This window comes from Pelodiscus sinensis, chromosome 18 (genome assembly GCF_049634645.1).
Source record: "Pelodiscus sinensis isolate JC-2024 chromosome 18, ASM4963464v1, whole genome shotgun sequence".
Taxonomy (NCBI): Eukaryota; Metazoa; Chordata; order Testudines; family Trionychidae; genus Pelodiscus; species Pelodiscus sinensis.
In genome coordinates, this window is record NC_134728.1 from 24,451,010 (window position 1) to 24,469,383 (window position 18,374).

Consider the following 18,374-nt stretch of genomic DNA (forward strand, 5'->3'; position numbering starts at 1 on the left):
CTTTTGCTATCTTTCAAAAGGAGTCAAACACAAACATCTACTGTATCTTACAGTATCAATTAACTAATTTCTTACAGGTGAGGGGATCTGAGAAGCTGTCTTCTAAACAGTTAGACCATTCTTACAACTATCATTGTGCCTCCACCCACTCACTTCCAAATCAGCAGCTATTTTCATACTGAATGCTCAAGAGGAGGCAGCAAAGTTTAAAAAGTCGGTGTCTGCATTTTTCCAGTTATCTTTATTACATAAACATGTCAAGAGAAGTTAAAATACAATACATATTGTATTACTCATCTGTGAGCAAAGACTCTATGTTTAGCTAATCAGAAGGCTGAACTATATTACCCTAAGAAATAGACCGGAACCTTAAAACACTACAAACTAAATATTCATGATTCCTGTTTAGCAAAGAGTGCTTAAAATGTGAATAGTAATGACATGATGGGTCGATGTGGGGGCCTGCTATTTTAGGGCAATGGCCACACAATCCCCATTATCTGGTATGCTCTTTAGGCTTCAGCACAGCCTCTGCCTTTCCAGCAGCGCGCACAATGCCACAAAATACTCTGTGCTTCTCTTTTAACAAATCAACCCTCCCTAATCAAATCACAAGAAGAGGGACTGCAAAACGGTTATTTTCATTTCCTGGGAATTTCTGGACAGGAATATGGAGCATGCCAAAGAATTCAGGGCCTACAAACTCATTGTTCTTTATCGTCTGTTTCATAACATTTCTTGGCTGCATCGAGAGATGACTCTAGCTGTGGAGTTTGGGTAGGTGGGGGTCTTCTTTTGTCTATTAGTGTTTTATGCAGTACTCTGTTGAAAATTGCCTTTAGAACAAAGAATGAATTCAAAGGATTCTCCAAGTCCGGTTTTAACCGCCACTAATGTGCTTTCAGCAACCAGTGACACTGACATTCTGTGTAAGCAGGGAGGACAGTACCTATAGTGCAGCTGAGAAGTGATCAGAAGTTTGAGTAGATCTCGGAGTCCTAAAATCCCCAGAAACACAAAAAGGAACAGACAGTTCTCTCTCTCTCTCCTCAGCAGTGGTAACTTGTACAAGTGCACACATATCGTTTTGCTTATTCTGTAGAACAAATGAAGTGTAATACCCATTAACGGGCATCAGTCCTGCAAGGGGATCCAGGAGACAGACCCCTTTGTCCATTAACCTCAGTGAGATGCAGCAGTGGCAGTGATCTATCCCTGGATCTGACTGCAGGACTGGAGCATTAATCAATAGAACCCTTTCCTTCAAAGCAGATCCTGATGTTGCTCTGAATTCTGAGTGCATTTAGCAGCAGGTTCTCATACTAATGGCCCTCTAGTGATCAAACAAGCCAGTATGTGAGCTGTCATGGGGGGGCGGGGCGGGTACTGCCCTACTGAGCATCTCCTGCTGTAGTACTATATATGTTTCCAATCCTTTCAAGCCACATTGAAATGTAACATTAGATCTGTGGCCCTGAAGTAAGAGCCTGAGGGTGCATGGTTATATAGCAACAGACATCCTCATCTATGTTGCAACACAGCAAGCTTATTGTCCTATGGATTTGGGATTTCCTCCTGGTCCCAGGGCAGGATAATAATTAACTTGTGTAGGAGTTCAGTGAAAGGAGACACAGGACCAAGCTGCATGCATACCCAAAGCATGCCTAAGAGCACCATGATGGGATGGTTTCCATGCTTTGCTAGCAGCAGAATACTGTACATAGAGTTCTGTTGCCGGCAGGCAGTTTGTAGTACTCCTAGCTTCTAACACAACACCCCTGTATTTTGAGGAGCTCTATAATCACCTTGTCCTTGCACTTGTTCAGCTCTTCTCATCACAAGAAGTTTTGAGGTCTCCATATTTCTTTTAGGCTGGAAGCAGAGGGGAAAGATGTTTACATGACTATAGTGGCTGAAGAGAGCAGTCACAGAGTGGTAGCAATAGGGGAAAAGTGAAAGCCCTGAGCTGGGCGAGTCTGGACTTGGGGGAGTTATGACCTAAGGAGAATATTTTTTTTAAAAGTGATAAAGCCATTCCTATTAAGCTGCAAAATACAGTGATAGAGGTAAAAACAACACAAGGCAATACAAAGCTGGGCAGTATGATGTCTTTGATTCATTTGATCCATCTGTCTTTAAAAGAACTTAGAAAAAAGTATCTTCAGTGGCACAACACACACCTCCCATTCCACGCTTTCATTTCACATCCCGACCAGCATGGACGAGAGGCAAGTATAAGCTGCCCTTCCCCATCAGAGGTGAGATGATTCATGCTAACCAGGACAGTTAAATTAACCATCTGGCTGTGTGCAGTCCACTTGTCTTTAAGGTTCCTTTACGAGGCCTTTTACCTCTTCTTCTTAGTTTCCTTTTTGGGTTTCTTGCTCAGCTGTGGAGCAACCATCTTCGGCTTCTTCACCACCTCCGAACTTTTAGACTCAAAACAGTCAGAGTCCTACAACAGATAATTAAGAAAGGAACAGTCAATAATGTTTTTGGCCATGAGATTTATATTTCATATCTCAACCCAGTTCAGAATCAGAAGCCTGGTTTATACTAGACCTGGCAGGTCAGTTTAAGGTACACAACTCTAGCTATGCAAAACACATAGCTGGAGTCAGCTTACCTTAAGGAGAGCCATGGTGGTGTCCACACAGTGGGAGGCCGACGGGAGCACACGCTCCTGCTGGCTTTTCTTACTCCTTGCAGAACGAGGAGTACCAGACGCCTGCGTGGGCTGCCCTCAGCTTTCTATTTAGGGGTCTACATTAGACCTGCTAAATTGAAGGCTAGAAGATTGACCTCTAGAGGGTTCATCTTCTCACTAGTGTAGACATGCCCTGAGTGTCTAGACCAAAAATTTATCTAACCCTTGCCAACACACATTGCACCCATTGATTTAAACCTGGTTACATAAATTACTGATGCCAGCTGACCCCATTAGCTAGATTTAATTTGATTTAGGAGTATCCATCCTGTTTTCTAAACTGTTTTAAAATCATATATTGTTACTGGTGCAATTCTGGGTATAGACCAGATCTCAAAAGCCAAGTAGAACCACACTCGATTACCCAGTAAAGCTGCTAGGCATTTTAGGATGTTAAGGAAAACTCTGAGGAGGAAGAAGAAAGGGCAGCTGTGAAGGAGGGCAGAAGCAGTAAGTGAAAAAAAAATCCAAAATTGGAAGAACAGAAAAAAATTCTGAAATCAGCTGAAACATTCAACAGGGATTTTACAAAAAGAGAAAACATAGCGATGCAGAAGACAAACCCCACCCTTCCAAAAAACCAAAACAAACCTGCAGTGGGAATTTGAAGCTCAGAATTTCTAATCAAGCTCCCAGATTTAGGACAAAGCTCTCTTTATCTGGACTAACATAGCCTCGAGATAGTCCAATATCTTCCTTCAAGCTAAGACGACAAATAATATTTCTACTATGGGAAACAAACTCTAGTTATCTTGGAAAAAGACAAGGAAGCAGAGCCAGTCTCATCCCAGAAAGCGCACACATGCAGATTGCCTTGTTTAATTAAACGAGTTTGGATATAAATATTGCTTACACTTCTACATTTCTATAAATCAAAATGTGCCAACTGGAAAAGGACACACAAAAATGGCAGAGAAAGATGTGTTAGTTCCAAGCTTCCAAGAGAGAACTGCAGATAATGCAGGGGGAGGGGAGTAGCTGATGATACTCTTTTAATTAATGAGCTTGGTTCAAATGTTTCTTAACTTACTATGTTATTACTAGAGCCTTGAATATCCATGGATATCTTCTTTATATCTGCAGGTATTCACATGTGCAGATATGAATGCAGATATCCATGGCTCATTTTTGAAGATACGGATGTGTACACATTTTGTATCTAGAACCCTGCGTATTTGCGGATTATCTGCTTTATATCTGTGGCTTATTTTTGTGGACGCAGATACAAATTTCATAGTTGTGTAGGGCTCTAATTATTACTACTCATATTTGTGTGCCCTTCCAAGGGAGAAGTCTTGGCTGGCTCACTAAAGGATGTAATCGGTGCATTACTCAAGCTACTGCAACTACTATTCAGAGATACAGAGTTCACTGTTGCCATTAGATGATCACTGCTGCCTTCTAATGTTCAAAACAAGGTACTCTTCAAAGCCTCAGACCCCCGCAAGTGAGAAAAGCTGTTTTGAATTCTACACAGACTCAAGCAATTGGTGTCACTCCCATGACCAGAAGACATCTATTCCTGTTTATTATCTTGTAAATCAATCATATGGGACTTGTCTGCAGCTTCTTTCAGAGGGCAGAGTACGTGTGTGGAAATTTAAGCTGAGCATGTGCACACCAAGGGATGGCTTTAAATAGCCATGATTCCATAAGCATTACAACTCCCATTCAGTGCCTGGCTTTCAACTCCCTCCTCCAAAGTGTTAACTCTCACCACTGTTCACTTTCAAGGTTCAGACTCTACAAAGAGTCTGCCTTAATTGGTTTCATGTTCAACTGGCTAAAGAACGAGCTAGATCAACACTAATGTGGAAATGTAGATTTGAGACTGAACTCAGCCCTTTGTTTGTGTGCTGGCAGAAACTGGGAGCAATACAGGTACAAGTATACTTGGAAAGTGCCTTCTGTCACAAGAGACTCCCTTGTTCTGAGGGGTCCTGGCAGAATCAGCTGCCTCCACCTTCCGTGGCTGGGGAGGGGTTGTTGTGATGTGGGGCTGTTAAGACAGAAGAGAAGTAAAGGGATCCTTGCAGGAAAACAGGAAATGCGATGAACTAGAGAATCACTGATCAAATAGGTTCTGGCTAGAGATGTGAGTGAGTAGTTAAGTACTTGACTAACCAATAAAGCTAAGCTTATCAGGTAGTTGAGTCAAGTACTAAACTACTTGCTCTCTCTGTCCTGCCCTCCCGCCCCCCGCTGCCTCTTTATGTAAGGCAGAAAGTAGGGGGGACAGAAGCCAGTCCTGGGGGGAGCCAGCTTAAAAGCTGGTTCTCCCCAACACCATATACGTGGTGCTGCCTGCCCCCCCCCCCTTCAGAGGCAGCAGGGGCGGGGATAGAGGAGACTGCTCCTGCAGCAGTCCCTATATGCAGAGGTCCCAGAGGGGAGCTGGGCCCCGCCCCATGGACAAGGACTCCTGCTGCGAAGCAGCCCCTGTTCACGATGGCCCAGGCTGGCTGCAGGCAGGGGCTGCTCCAGCCCAGTGCGAGCCAGGTCTGAGCAGTCTTGGCTTGCACCGGTCCAGGACTGATGCACCTTTGCATTTTAAATGTAGTAAGAGCTGGGTGGTTCTTACTACATTTAAAATGGAGAGCTGCAGGGTCCAGAGCCAGCGCGAACTGGCTCCAGGAGCTACCCCCACTGCAGCGCGGCTCCCTTACTGACTAATCATGTTGTCGATGCAATTGTATTTACTGCACAATGAGACAAATAATCACTCTTTAACATTCTTGTGACCACCAGCACTTGCCACTTCATGGTGCCCATTCATACTGGTACTGAGCAGAACTGCTTACTGTCTTATGAGACTTTGAAATTGGGAGGATTATGGCCAATACACAGATCAGCTGGAAAATGGCTCCAAAAAAAAGTCCGTATCGCAGCACATTCTCCATGAATGTTGGCTCTGGAACTTCAGGGGGGGAGAAATCCAACTCGGCAGCCATGGTAGAAGCTCCTTCCTCATTCACGAACACTTTGGAGAAGTCTGCTTTCTACAGTGAAATAACAACATAAGACTCTTAATTCTGAGCAGTTTTTAGAATTCAGTCAATTTTATTTTCCATTAAAAAACAATCCCAAAGGAAAAATTATGTTGGTGCCTTTTCATGCTACAAAGCCAATAACAAAGGAGGAAACCATAACTCACACTTTAGATGCTGTAATCTTTTGCAATGTGCCAACTATAATAGCCTTCAAATGACCAGAATTGCTTGCTTATGGGTGGGAGGCCAAACAAACTGTGGCATATAATCTGGCTATAAAGTGATAGCAAGACAGCAATGAACAAGTATATATTTACCCATAAAACTGAGCATGTGATTGCACATTTATTACTACTTACATTTTGCATCACAGGAGAGTGTGAAGGTCAAGAGCTGCATTTTTCCACGATATTAATGGAGGTGTGGGGTCTGGGATGGAGGCTGGGTGCAGAATGGAGCTTGGGGCAGAGGACTGGGGTGCAGGATGGGGCGTGAGTTCTGGGAAGAAGTTTGGGTGAAGGAGGGGGTTGTGACCTGGGGCAGAGGATTGGGATGCAGGGTCCAAAAGGGGGTACGGCTGCAGAAGATTCTGACCTGGAGGAGAGATGTAGGAGGGGGAACAGGGTCTAGGAGGAAGTTGTGATCTGGAGCAGGGGTGCAAGAAGGGTGAGGGGATTGGGTTGTGACCTAAGGCAGGAGGGGGTTTTGAGCTGGGATTGTAGTTGGGATGCAGGGTCTGGGAGGGGATATGAGTACAGGAGTGGGGATGCATGGGGTTTGGGTTGTGAGCTGGTGCAGGAGAGGGCAGGTTTGGGGGAGGGAAGGATTGGGGTGCCAGGTGCAGGCTCTTTCTGGGAAGTGCTTACTTTAGGTAGCTCCCAGCCAGCAGCCCAGTAGAAGCCTTGGGCATGGTTCCTGCCTCTTCAGCCCCTACATGCCGTTCAAAGCTGTGAGGGCTATGTGCTCTCTGCACACCAGGTGCCCTTTGGGGCAGGGTCTCCATGTCCTGCTTGTGCCACAAGCATGGCCAGGCAGCTCCCACTGGCTGGAAACTGAGATTGTGCAGGGGGGTGCACAGCATGCACAGAGAACACGGACCTCGCAGTTGGCTCCTCTGGGAGGCATACGGCGGGCAGGGAATCTGCCTGAGGCTCCCACTGGGCCACAGGCTGGATGCAGCAGGTTGGGGAAATGGATGTGGCCTGCAAGCCATATTTCACCCGCCTAGATACTACACACAGAGCAAAACAGTCCTTGCCCTGAAAACTGTACTACCTACATCGGGGTGGGTAATCAAAACGCAGTCGCCCACTAGGATCAGTCTCTGGCAGGCCGCACCACTTCCTGCTGCTCGCATTGGCCACAAACCGTGATTCGTGGCCAACAAGAGTTGCAATTGTCTGATATCTGCAAAAGCACAGGTAAACATAGTGGTGGGAGCCTGCCAGGAACTAACCCTGCAGTCCACATCCAGCCTGCGGGATAGATAACAGAGTATTATCATCTCCATTTGACAGACAGGCTCTGATCCACCAAAGCACTTCACATGTGAGTTGACCCATAAAGTCAGAGGGACTACTCACATGCTTGTTGGGGCTTCTGTGACTTGTCCAAGGTCATACATAGCTTCCTTAAACTCTATTTAAAATACAAGAGGACAGTCCTTCAACTGAATCTATCCTCAACACAGAGTCTGAGAGGGCTCTACACAGACACAAGGATCCACCTACGCAAGTCGAAATGCAGGACTACATTCAAAGTGGTGTCAAGCAAGCATACTCAACTAAACTATTTTATTTTAAAATCTCTACCCAAACCAAGAAAAGGCAGTAATTCTTAGTGAGGAACAGAGCCAGGGCAAATTTTAAACGTCAGTTATTTTTTATCTGGGTTTGTTAGAAAGAAAAAAAAAGTTCCCTGCCCTCATCCTGCTCAAACTGAAAAAGAGCAAGGATTTTTGGAGAATGTTGGGGATAACTTCTTGATACAAGTGCTGAAGGATCTTACCAGAGGCCGTGGGCAGCTTGATCTGTTACTCACAAAAAGGGAGGAACTAATAGGGGAAGTAGAGGTGGGTGACAGCCTGGGAAGCAGTGATCATGAGATGGTAGATTTCAGAATCCTGACCAAATGAAGAAAAGAGAGTAGTAAAATACGCACCTTGGACTTCAGAAAAGCGGACTTTGATGGGCAGAATCCGCTGGGATGCTAACATGAAGGGGAAAGGAGGCCAGGAGACCTGGCAGTATTTTAAAGAAGACTTATTGAAGGCACAGAAAGAAACCATTCCAATGCGTAGCAAGAGAAGCAAATATGGTAGGAGACCGGATTGGCTTACTGGGAAAATCCTTGGTGTACTTAAGCACAAAAAGGAAGCTTACAAAAAGTGGAAACTTGGACAGATGACAAGGGAGGGGTATATATGTATAGCTCGAGAATGCAGGGGAATTATCAGGAAGGCGAAAGCGCAACTGGAATTGCGACTTGTAAGAGATGTGAAGGATAATAAGAAAGGTTACTACAGGCATGTTAGCAAGAAGAAGGTGATCAGAGGGGGTGTAGGGCCCCTACTGGATGAGGGTGGTAACCTAGTGACAGATGATGTGGGGAAAGCTGAAGTACTTAATGCTTTCTTTGCCTGTCTTCACGGACAAGGTCAGCTCCCAGACTAATGCGCTAAGTGATGTAATATGGGACGAAGGTGGACAGCCCTTGGTGGGGAAAGAACAGGTTAGGAACTATTTAGAAAAGCAAAAAGTACATAAATCCATGGGTCCAGACTTAATACATCCAAGAGTACTGAGGGAGTTGGCAAATGTCACTGCGGAGCCTTTGGCCATTATCTTTGAAGAGTCATGGAGATCAGGAGAGATCCCAGATGATTGGAAAAAGGCAAATGTAGCGCCCAACTTTAAGAAAGGGAAGAAGGATGATCCAAGGAACTATACGCCAGTCAGTCTTACCTCAGTCCCTGGAAAAATCATGGAGGGGATCCTCAAAGAATCCATTTTAAAGCACTTGGAAGAGGGGAAGGTGATCAAGAATAGTCAGCATGGATTCATGAAGAGCAAGTCATGCATGACCAATCTGATTAGCTTCTATGATGAGGGAACTGACTCTGTGGATATGGGGAAGTCAGTGGATGTGATATATCTTGAGTTTAGCAAGGCTTTTGATACCGTCTCCCACAATATTCTTGCCAGCAAGTTAAGGGAATTTGGGTTGGATAAATGGATGGTAAGATGGAAAGAAAGCTGGCTGGAAGGTTGGGCCTAGCGGATAGTGATCAATGGCTTGATGTCAAGATGGTGGTCGGTTTCTAGCGGAGTGCCCCAAGGTTCAGTTCTGGGACCGGGTTTGATCAACATCTTTATAAATGACCTGGATGAGAGGATGAATTGCACCCTCAGCAATGTTGCGGATGACACTAAGCTAGGGGGAGAGGTAGATAAACTGGAGGGCAGGGATAGAGTCCAGAGTGACTTAGACAAATTGGAAGATTGGGCCACAAGAAATCTGATGAAGTTCAACAAGGACAAGTGCAGAGTCCTGCACTTGGGAAGGAAGAATCCCAAGCATTGTTACAGGCTGAGGACCAACTGGCTAAGTAGCAGTTCTGTAGAAAAGGACATGGGGATTACAGTGGATGAGAAGCTGGACATGAGTCAACAGTGTGCCCTTGTAGCCAAGAAGGCTAATGGCATATTAGGTTGCATTATGAGGAGCATTGCCAGTCGATCCAGAGATGTGATTATTCCTCTTTACTTGGCTCTGGTGAGGCCACATCTGGAGTACTGTGTCCAGTTATGGGCCTCAAATTACAAGAATGATGTGGATGCATTGGAGAGGGTCCAGCAGAGGGCAACCAAAATAATTAGGGGGCTGAAGCATATGACCTGCGAGGAGAGGCTGAGGGAGTTGGGTCTATTTAGTCTGCAGAAGAGAAGAGTGAGAGGGGATTTGATAGCAGCCTTCAACTTCCTGAAGAGAGGTTCCAAAGAGGCTGGAAAAAGGCTGTTCACAGTAGTGACTGATGGCAGAACAAGGAACAATGATCTTAAGTTGCAGTGGGCGTGGTCCAGGTTGGATATTAGGAAAAAGTATTTTACTAGGAGGGTGGTGAAGCACTGGAATGGGTTACCTAGGGAAGTAGTGGAGTCTCCCTCCCTAGAAGTGTTTAAGTCTCGGCTTGACAAAGCCCTGGCTGGGTTGATTTAGTTGGGATTGGTCCTGCCTTGGGCAGGGGGCTGGACTTGATGGCCTTCTAAGGTCTCTTCTAGCTCTAAGGTTTTATGATTCTATGATTTTTGCTAAAACTTTCAACATACAATAACTTTTTTTAATTTTAAGAACACTCTCACTGATGCCCACTCATTCGTCATTTTACCAAAAATAAATGCGCAAAAATAAACCAAAAAAAGGAACTGATACCTAAAGTGTGAAGATAGAACTCCCGATCTCATATTGCACAAATCTCCCTTCCCTCTGTGCTTTCCTATTTCATATATCATTGTGGCATAGGGAAGTTTTCTAAAAATGTCCCCAGCATTGTTAGCAGTGTTAGGACCTCTTGTGTAGATAGTATATCAGCTGCCACCACCATATTAAACACTATGCCATTCGATCTACTGATGATAGATCAAATTTACGCAGTAAAAAAAATCCTACCATTGAAAATGTTTTCTAGTGTACACAGGGCTCCTGTAGATAACAGAAAGTCCCAACCTACAAACATCTACATCTGCATTTAACTTTACACTCATAAGTACCTCCAGAGGGTCTAAGTTAAACATACGCATAAGTGTTTGTAGGTCCTGGATCTTAGTGCGGCATAATGCTTCCAGGATTTTGTCTTCACTGAAAAAAAAAAGTGAGTCTTTACACCAAGGCTGCATCTAGACTGGCATGATTTAGTGGAAATACTTTCAATGGAAAAGTTTTTCTGTTAAAAGTATTTCCACAAAAGAGTGTCTAGATTGGCATGGATGCTTGCGCGCAAAAGCATCCGTGCGCTGTATAGACGCGCTTTTGCACAAGAAAGCTCTGATGGCCATTTTAGCCACCGGGCTTTCTTGAGCAAAAAATTAAGGTGCCTGTCTACACTGGCCCTCTTGCACAAGTATTCTTGCGCAAGAGGGCTTATCCCTGAGTGGGAACGTCAAAGTATTTGCGCAAGAAGCACTGATTTTGTACATTACAAAGTCAGTGCTCTTGCGCAAATTCAAGTGGTCAGTGTAGACACCTGGCAAGTTTTTGCGCAAAAGCGCCTGCTTTTGTGCAAAATCTCACCAGTCTAGGTGCATCCCAAGGGTATGTCTACAAAGCAATGCTATTTCAGGGTACTGGAGGTATCCCGATATACCTACGCTGTATCTTTTTAATGTGTCCACTATTTCAAAATATAGCAGATGTGCTATTTCGCCATCCCTGTAAACCTCATTCTACGAGAATGGCTAGAAATAGTGCTTTATTTAGAAATTTGGCGCTGTGTAGACAGCACTAAATTTTGAAATAGCCTATTTCAAAATAGACTTGAAATAAGCTACACAATTTGCATACCACAAATTGTGTACCCTATTTCAAGTTTCAGGTGCTGTGTAGACGCACCCCAAGTCAGCCTCAATGTAAATTCCTAGTGAACACAAGTCACAGGCAGATTTTATCTCAAAAAAAGGGGAGAAGGGCAACCCCTCATTTGGTTCTTATCACAAGATATCTGTACACCATGCACAGACAAGTCACTAATAATACATGGCAATGTGCCTTTAGGTGAAGGCAAAGAATGACAGTGTCAGAGCAAAAGATGAATGTTTCCAATGATCAGCCAAACTGACCAGATCTAGGTATCTGAGGTTATTCAGTAGGCCCATCAATAAAAAAAAGCCTGATTTTCAAAGGGGCTGGAAGCCAGCTCCCACTGGTCTCAGAGGGATATCAGGGTGTTCTGCTCTTCTGAAAAGGAGGACACTTCTTTGTACAGCTATTGATTTAAGGGCCTAACTTTAGGGACCCACGTTTGACAATTATGGCCAGGGGCTGCAAGGGAAACAGCTGAGCAGCTTTATAGTTGAGTGACATCCTTCATATTCAGAATGTCTAGTCCCTCTTTGATAAAAAGGGTTAAGAGGTCACCAGGTCCCATGCGGATTACAAGAGAAGTGAAGACAGGGGATTCATTTGGTGCATGTTTTCAATTTTGAGTCATGCACGAGCTGGGCTGGGTGGGAGGTATCCCATTAACCTGATGAGACTCCTGTCCATAAAACATAAAGGGGGAACATTTTTCTGCTCTTCCCATTCCCACTTTAAAAAAAACATTCTTCCTGATTTAGCTCTGGTGATTCAGACCTTTCCAAAAACCTGACAACCTCTAGCCTCTTCCTTACTCCCTGTTCTCCTGCCAAGCACAGGGCTCTCCTCCACACTTCCTGCTGCACAAAAACCTTTCCAAGCACCCCGGAGTTTGTATCTCACCTACCTGAGCCCCTCACCCATCCCCACCCTGATCCTCTGACCTCCACCTATCCCCACATTGATCCTCCAACCCCCACTCCATCCTCTGAGCCCCCACTATTCCCACCCTGATCCTCCAACCCCCACTCCATCCTCTGAGCCCCCCCACCTCCACCCTGATCCTCCAACCCCGCCCATCCTCTGAGCCTCCCCACCTCCACCCTAATCCTCCAACTCCGCCCATCCTGAGCCCCCCCCACCTCCACCCTGATCCTCCAACGCCGCCCATCCTCTGAGCCCCCCCACCTCCACCCTGATCCTGCAACCCCGCCCATCCTCTGAGCCCCCCCCACCTCCACCCTGATCCTGCAACCCCGCCCATCCTCTGAGCCCCCCCCACCTCCACCCTGATCCTCCAAAGCCGCCCATCCTCTGAGCCCCCCCCACCTCCACCCTGATCCTCCAACCCCGCCCATCCTCTGAGCCCCCCCCCACCTCCACCCTGATCCTCCAACCCCGCCCATCCTGAGCCCCCCCCACCTCCACCCTGATCCTCCAACCCCGCCCATCCTCTGAGCCCCCCCACCTCCACCCTGATCCTCCAACCCCGCCCATCCTCTGAGCCCCCCCACCTGCACCCTGATCCTCCAACCCCGCCCTTCCTCTGAGCCCCCCCACCTGCACCCTGATCCTCCAACCCCGCCCTTCCTCTGAGCCCCCCCACCTGCACCCTGATCCTCCAACGCCGCCCATCCTCTGAGCCCCCCCATCTGCACCCTGATCCTCCAACCGCGCCCATCCTCTGAGCCCCCCCACCTGCACCCTGATCCTCCAACCCCGCCCTTCCTCTGAGCCCCCCCACCTCCACCCTGATCCTCCAACCCCGCCCATCCTGAGCCCCCCCACCTCCACCCTGATCCTCCAACCCCGCCCATCCTGAGCCCCCCCACCTGCACCCTGATCCTCCAACCCCGCCCATCCTCTGAGCCCCCCCACCTCCACCCCGATCCTCCAACCCTCCTATCCTCTGAGCCCCCCCCCACCTCCACCCCGCCCATCCTCTGAGCCCCCCCCCACCTCCAAGCCCCCTCCCCGAACCTCTGCTCCGCCCCGCTCCTCTCACCTCCAGCTCGGCGGCCAGGCCTCGCCGCCCCAGGAAGTGATTCCACCCAGCGCTGCAGGAAGCGCTTCCTCCCTCCGCGCCCGTAGCAACCAGCTCACTGCAGGCGTTGCTAGGCCCCCGCCCCGCGCGCGGCCTCCGTTCGGCGCCCCTCCCCCCCCAACCTAGGGCAGGGGCTCAGCTTCTTAGCTGGTGTAAAGCTACTTCATGCATTGAATTCAATGGAGCTCTGCAGTTACATCATCTCGCTGTCAGAATCAGAGGTTTCTGGCTAAAGGGAGCAAAATACACTCTTGTTTGCTTATCTTCAGCCTGACAGAAAAAGATATAAGAGGGGAAAGGTCTCCCTCCAAAAACAATCCAGCTAGCTGTTCTGAAATATCAAATGGATGTCAGTATGGCTCAGAAAAACAAAAACGTTACATTTCCAAGTTCTGTATTTATTACACTAATTCACACTCTGGATTGATATCACTTCTTTCATCAAAGGATTTGAAAGCCCTATAAAAACGAATACACTCACAAGTAGATGATTGTTCCAATTCTACCAGTGGAGAAACTCAGGGATAGGAATTTGCTTACTGAAAGCCTAATCTCATTTTTAAAAGTGAGTTATAGGCCTAGGACCCTAAATCTCACTGAAAATTAATAGGATGTAGGCTCCTCAATACAAAAAGACCAGCTCCTCAAAGATATTTAGTCACCTGACTCCCCACTGTTAAAAATAGGATTTAGACTCCTAAATTCACTTAGGTACCTTTGCAAACTCTAATCTGGATCTCTAAATTTCCACAGAATCTCCATTTTCCTATATCAATTTAATATTATCAGAGCTCTCCCTGGTACCAGCATTTCAGATGCTTGTGGAGTGAGATCTCTGAGCAAAGACACCCATGTACAGCTTCCATTGTTTGTATTTATGTCCTTTTCTCCTGCCCTCCCCACATACCCAGGCATTTTGTCATGGCATAATATCACAACAGCTGCAAATTTGGGAATGTCTATTCACTCAATAAGCTAGCAGCCTTTCTCTGGACAACCATCAAGCAGTACAATAGAAACCCAGACATTGAATAGGCAATTGGTGCTACTGGGCAGGATTGAAAAGATCTTGCATTGCATGATACCTGCAAACATTATACTTAATCCACAAATTGAAGTGTATTTTAAAAACATAGAAAAAGGACATTAGTCAGATTGTGAATAATGGTTTAGCAAAGTTGGGAGATCCGAGAGTACTCCTTGTCCATAAAATGACTTTTACTCTTTGAATACTTTTCAAACAATTAGCACCTTTCATCAGAGGCTCTCAAAGCACTTTCCAAGGGTGCATATTCAGATCTGCATTTTTATGGATTGCAAAACTGAGGCATGAAGTGATGATGCCAACATTTTAAACAGCAGCCTCTGATTTGGGAGAGAGATTAATTTCTGGTTCCCCAGCCTGAAACTTTTGGGGCCTGGTTTTTGGATGGGCTGAGTACCTGCAGCTCCCGTTGACATTCAGTTTGTATACAGGCATCCTGGGCTAGGATCTGACACCTTTCAATCTGGGTTCCCATAATCTGAGGAAGACAAAATTAGAATTTGTGACCCTGTCCTTCCCAGGTAAACACCCTAACCCCATGGCCACATGGGGACCTTCTCCACTACCTTCTGGGCACAGCGCCCCTTATCCCTCCAGCCCTTTTTAGAAGCCACTTTTGAAAATGTGGGCAAAGTTACAGAGCAAGAGAAGTTCAGATCTAGTTCCCAGTCTAGTTCTGGAATAAGACTTGTCATCTCTTTGGAAAATTGTCTCAGAAAACTGAAATAAGAATGAAGGGCCAAGAACAATTCTTGATCATTTGAGCAGCACTGCCAGGACCTGAGGAAGTGGGTCTGGCCCACGAAAGCTCATCATCTAATAAACCATCTTGTTAGTCTTTAAAGTGCTACATTGTCCTGCATTTTGCCAGGACCTGAATTTTCTCTTCTTCTCTGGGGAGGTGAGTGAAGATAGATGCAGTGAGTCATTCGGAGACTGTAGAATAGTGACATCTACTGGTCCACATGCAAACAGCATTTCACCCACCTTCTGGTGAAACATTTTGATGGCTCCTTCAGAAAATAAACAGGAGGAGACAAACAAGAGCTCTAAAAATGGCATCTCGCTCACACTGCCACATCAGGGCTCTTGACAGATTCACATTGTGCAGGCAAGTTCCACTTGCTCTATTGTAGTCTAAGTAATATGTTAATGAGTGAAAAATCAAGCAGGCTTTGCAAACAAGGTTTTAAATGCACGAGATAGCCCATTTTGCTGGCACCTTTTAGTTTTTTGCATGCCACCAATTTATTCCATATGTTTTTAATCTGATACATTGCTTCACATTCATGCTTACAAATGAAAAGTATATGCCCAGCAACTGGGCTGCTTCTCTTCTATGCGGACTCTTTTCTAACAAGTTGATCTTGATAAATATTTTTGTGCTCCAGCCCCAGATTCCTCAAAGGAAATATACTGATGTTCTCAGCTTTAAATCTGAAGACCCCCCCTCTCTCCCCAGGGATCCACAGCATCAAATCCTGGCCCTTTATTCTTCCAAAGCAGAGAAATTGAGTCGTATACAATTTACTAAGGATATCTATTATATATTTTTTGTGCAAAATAAAGTCATACTTCATGATTAGCTACAGATACCAAATTTTGCATAAACAATCCTGCCACTTGAATTAACTGAATTCACTACTTTTTACACTGGAATATGCTGGGTGAAAGTTTTAATAATTATTTTTGTTTTTCATCAGAAAAAAGTCATAACTATTATGATTAGAGTTCATAAAAATATTTGCTAACAAAATTAAAAACCGAGTCACCCCTTCAACTGTCATTTTAGTACAAACAATTTTTACTGTTACAAATCACAAAATAATTCAAATTAGTTATGGAAAGAGTAAAGGAATCTTTATGAGTTTCTGATTCAAATTTACTATATGTGGTAATTACTTAATTAAACGAATAATGTTTGAAGTTGAAATCCTACAAATTTAAAACTGTTATTTTACTTCCCTTTTGCAAGCACATTTATAAAAAGTTATTACATATATTTAATTTCTTGAACTTTCCTACAAGTGTAATCTACGCAAAACGACTTTGCCTGATCAATGATGGGCCTGATAGTTTTTAATTAAAAAAAAAGACATACTGCTTACTGTTCTTAGACATGACAGATTCTATAGCTCCTCTGGAAGTGCAGGGATGTTTCCTAATTGCCCTCACCAACATTTATTCTCTCTCCTTTTGTTCTTGTGGGCTGGGTTGTTGCCATGTCCCCACACGTCTCCCCCTCCAAAAAACCAAAAAGTGCTGCATTTCTACATTGGTACAGTCAGAGACTTGTGAAGAACTATAGGCTCCCTTGGAGTAATGGTACTATATAAATATTAATTCTTTTGAAATATAATTAAATTATTGATGATGTGCAATAGTTCTAGTGTTCCCATGCATATAAGATGAGAGATGTATGCTAAAATTGGTCCCCCAGTCAGCTTAATCAGTGCTGCTTAGGCTTATGAATCATTTGTGGTAACCTAATTGCCACCCTAATAAACAAAAAGAAAACCACCTATGGTTAAGAAAGCCCTCAGGTGCTGAATAGAGGGTAATGAGGACCAAAGGAAACATAAGCCAACAGCCACACTTGGGAAAGCTTTGGGAGGCTGGAAAAAGACTATGACAGCTGGAGATGGCAAGCAAGTGCAGGGAAAGTTTTGCTTGTTTGTTTTTGGCTTTTGGGTGAACACCCAATAGAGTTAGTTTCAACATGTCTAACTGAGGGGGTCTGCTAACATGCAGATGAGCTAAGCCGGGAGTATGTATGGCATATAGGGAGTGGACAGCAACTATTTTTTAAAACATGGCAGGAGGGAATTAGGCAGCAAGGCTAAGAGGAAATCAATATTTAGGGAACTGTGACAGGATTTTTGGGCTCTGCCCTTTGTCAATGAAGGACTGGAAATAGAGTGTAATAGCAGTGGGTATCTGCCTCGCACTGTGGGCCAGTCAGACAGGACGTAAGCAAATGCCAGAGTTGTTGACTCGAGTCCCATGACTTGAACTCGAGTCTGACTTAAGTCGCCTAGGTGACTCGACTTGAAACTCGACTTGGATTCATTGTTTGTGACTTGAGACTTTCTAATTTTGTTAAATCGACTTGGTGAAAAATTGTCTGAAAATGCCAATATTGACGGCTTGTACAAAAGTGACTTGACATTTTTAAAATTAAGACTTGAGACTTGACTTGGGACTTGACTCGAAAGTGACTTTAGGGACTTGAGAGTCGACTTGGACTTGACAATGACGACTTGAAGACAACACTGGCAAATGCAACTTCAAACTTCAGTAGTGTTTCCATTAGAAAAGGGGGCCAAATTCTCTGCCAGTGTAAACTAGTGTAGAACCATTAACTTCAATAAACCTAAGCCAATTTACACCAATTGAGCAGGCCCTTTTTGTACAGGAAGCAATATATACCATAACACCTATGCAGCCCTGACTGCTGAATTCTGGGAGGTAACTTGCCATGCCAATTATATGCTGCTCTGGGGTTGACTGTAACTAGGGTTGCCAGGTGTCCGGTATTGAATTCATTAAAAAAAAAAAAAAAAAAAAAAAAAAAAAAATCAGAAAATACCTACATTTTTTCCTGGCCAGGAGGCGAAAATCCCAGGTGCTTACCGGATTCCACAGGGGAGCTGTCTGCCCCGGAGCCTGTTAGGGCCAAAAAGCCTCAAAAGTGTTTCTTAAAGGGGCCATGCTGTGATTTTTATCCCTAAAAAAACAGGGGTGAACACTTGAACCCTCCCCCAGGGGTACCCCAAGCTCTTTTGCCCTAAAAGAGTTTGGAAAAAGAAAAGGGAAAAACAAGCTGTAGTCTCTAGTAGCTGACCTCTCAGTCTGAGGCATGCAAATACACACAGACAGACTTTCAAGGACACAAGAATCAAATCATCACCTTAAAAAATATGATTTTATTACAAAACAAAAGATAAACTTGAGAAAGCATACTTGGTTGCTAGATGTTACAGAGCAACTAAGGAAACAAATTAAAATACAGAGAAA

The 18,374-nt window shown here is 44.9% G+C and overlaps 1 protein-coding gene across 2 annotated transcripts; it reads right to left on the reverse strand.

The window, feature by feature from the left end:
• Window positions 1-222: 222 nt before the first annotated feature.
• On the reverse strand, window positions 223-13,407 carry MANBAL (mannosidase beta like). 2 transcript variants are annotated; one of them, XM_075901309.1, is made up of 3 exons: window positions 13,274-13,407; window positions 5,509-5,706; window positions 223-2,455 (listed from the first exon to the last, which is right to left on the reverse strand). In XM_075901309.1, the coding sequence occupies exons 2-3, from the start codon at window positions 5,656-5,658 to the stop codon at window positions 2,348-2,350; spliced, it is 258 nt and encodes an 85-aa protein (XP_075757424.1). In that variant the 5' UTR covers window positions 5,659-5,706; window positions 13,274-13,407; the 3' UTR covers window positions 223-2,347. The 2 variants fall into 2 exon arrangements, with proteins under 2 accessions (XP_075757424.1, XP_075757423.1); XM_075901308.1 differs by lacking the exon at window positions 13,274-13,407 and adding an exon at window positions 13,249-13,273.
• Window positions 13,408-18,374: the final 4,967 nt, after the last annotated feature.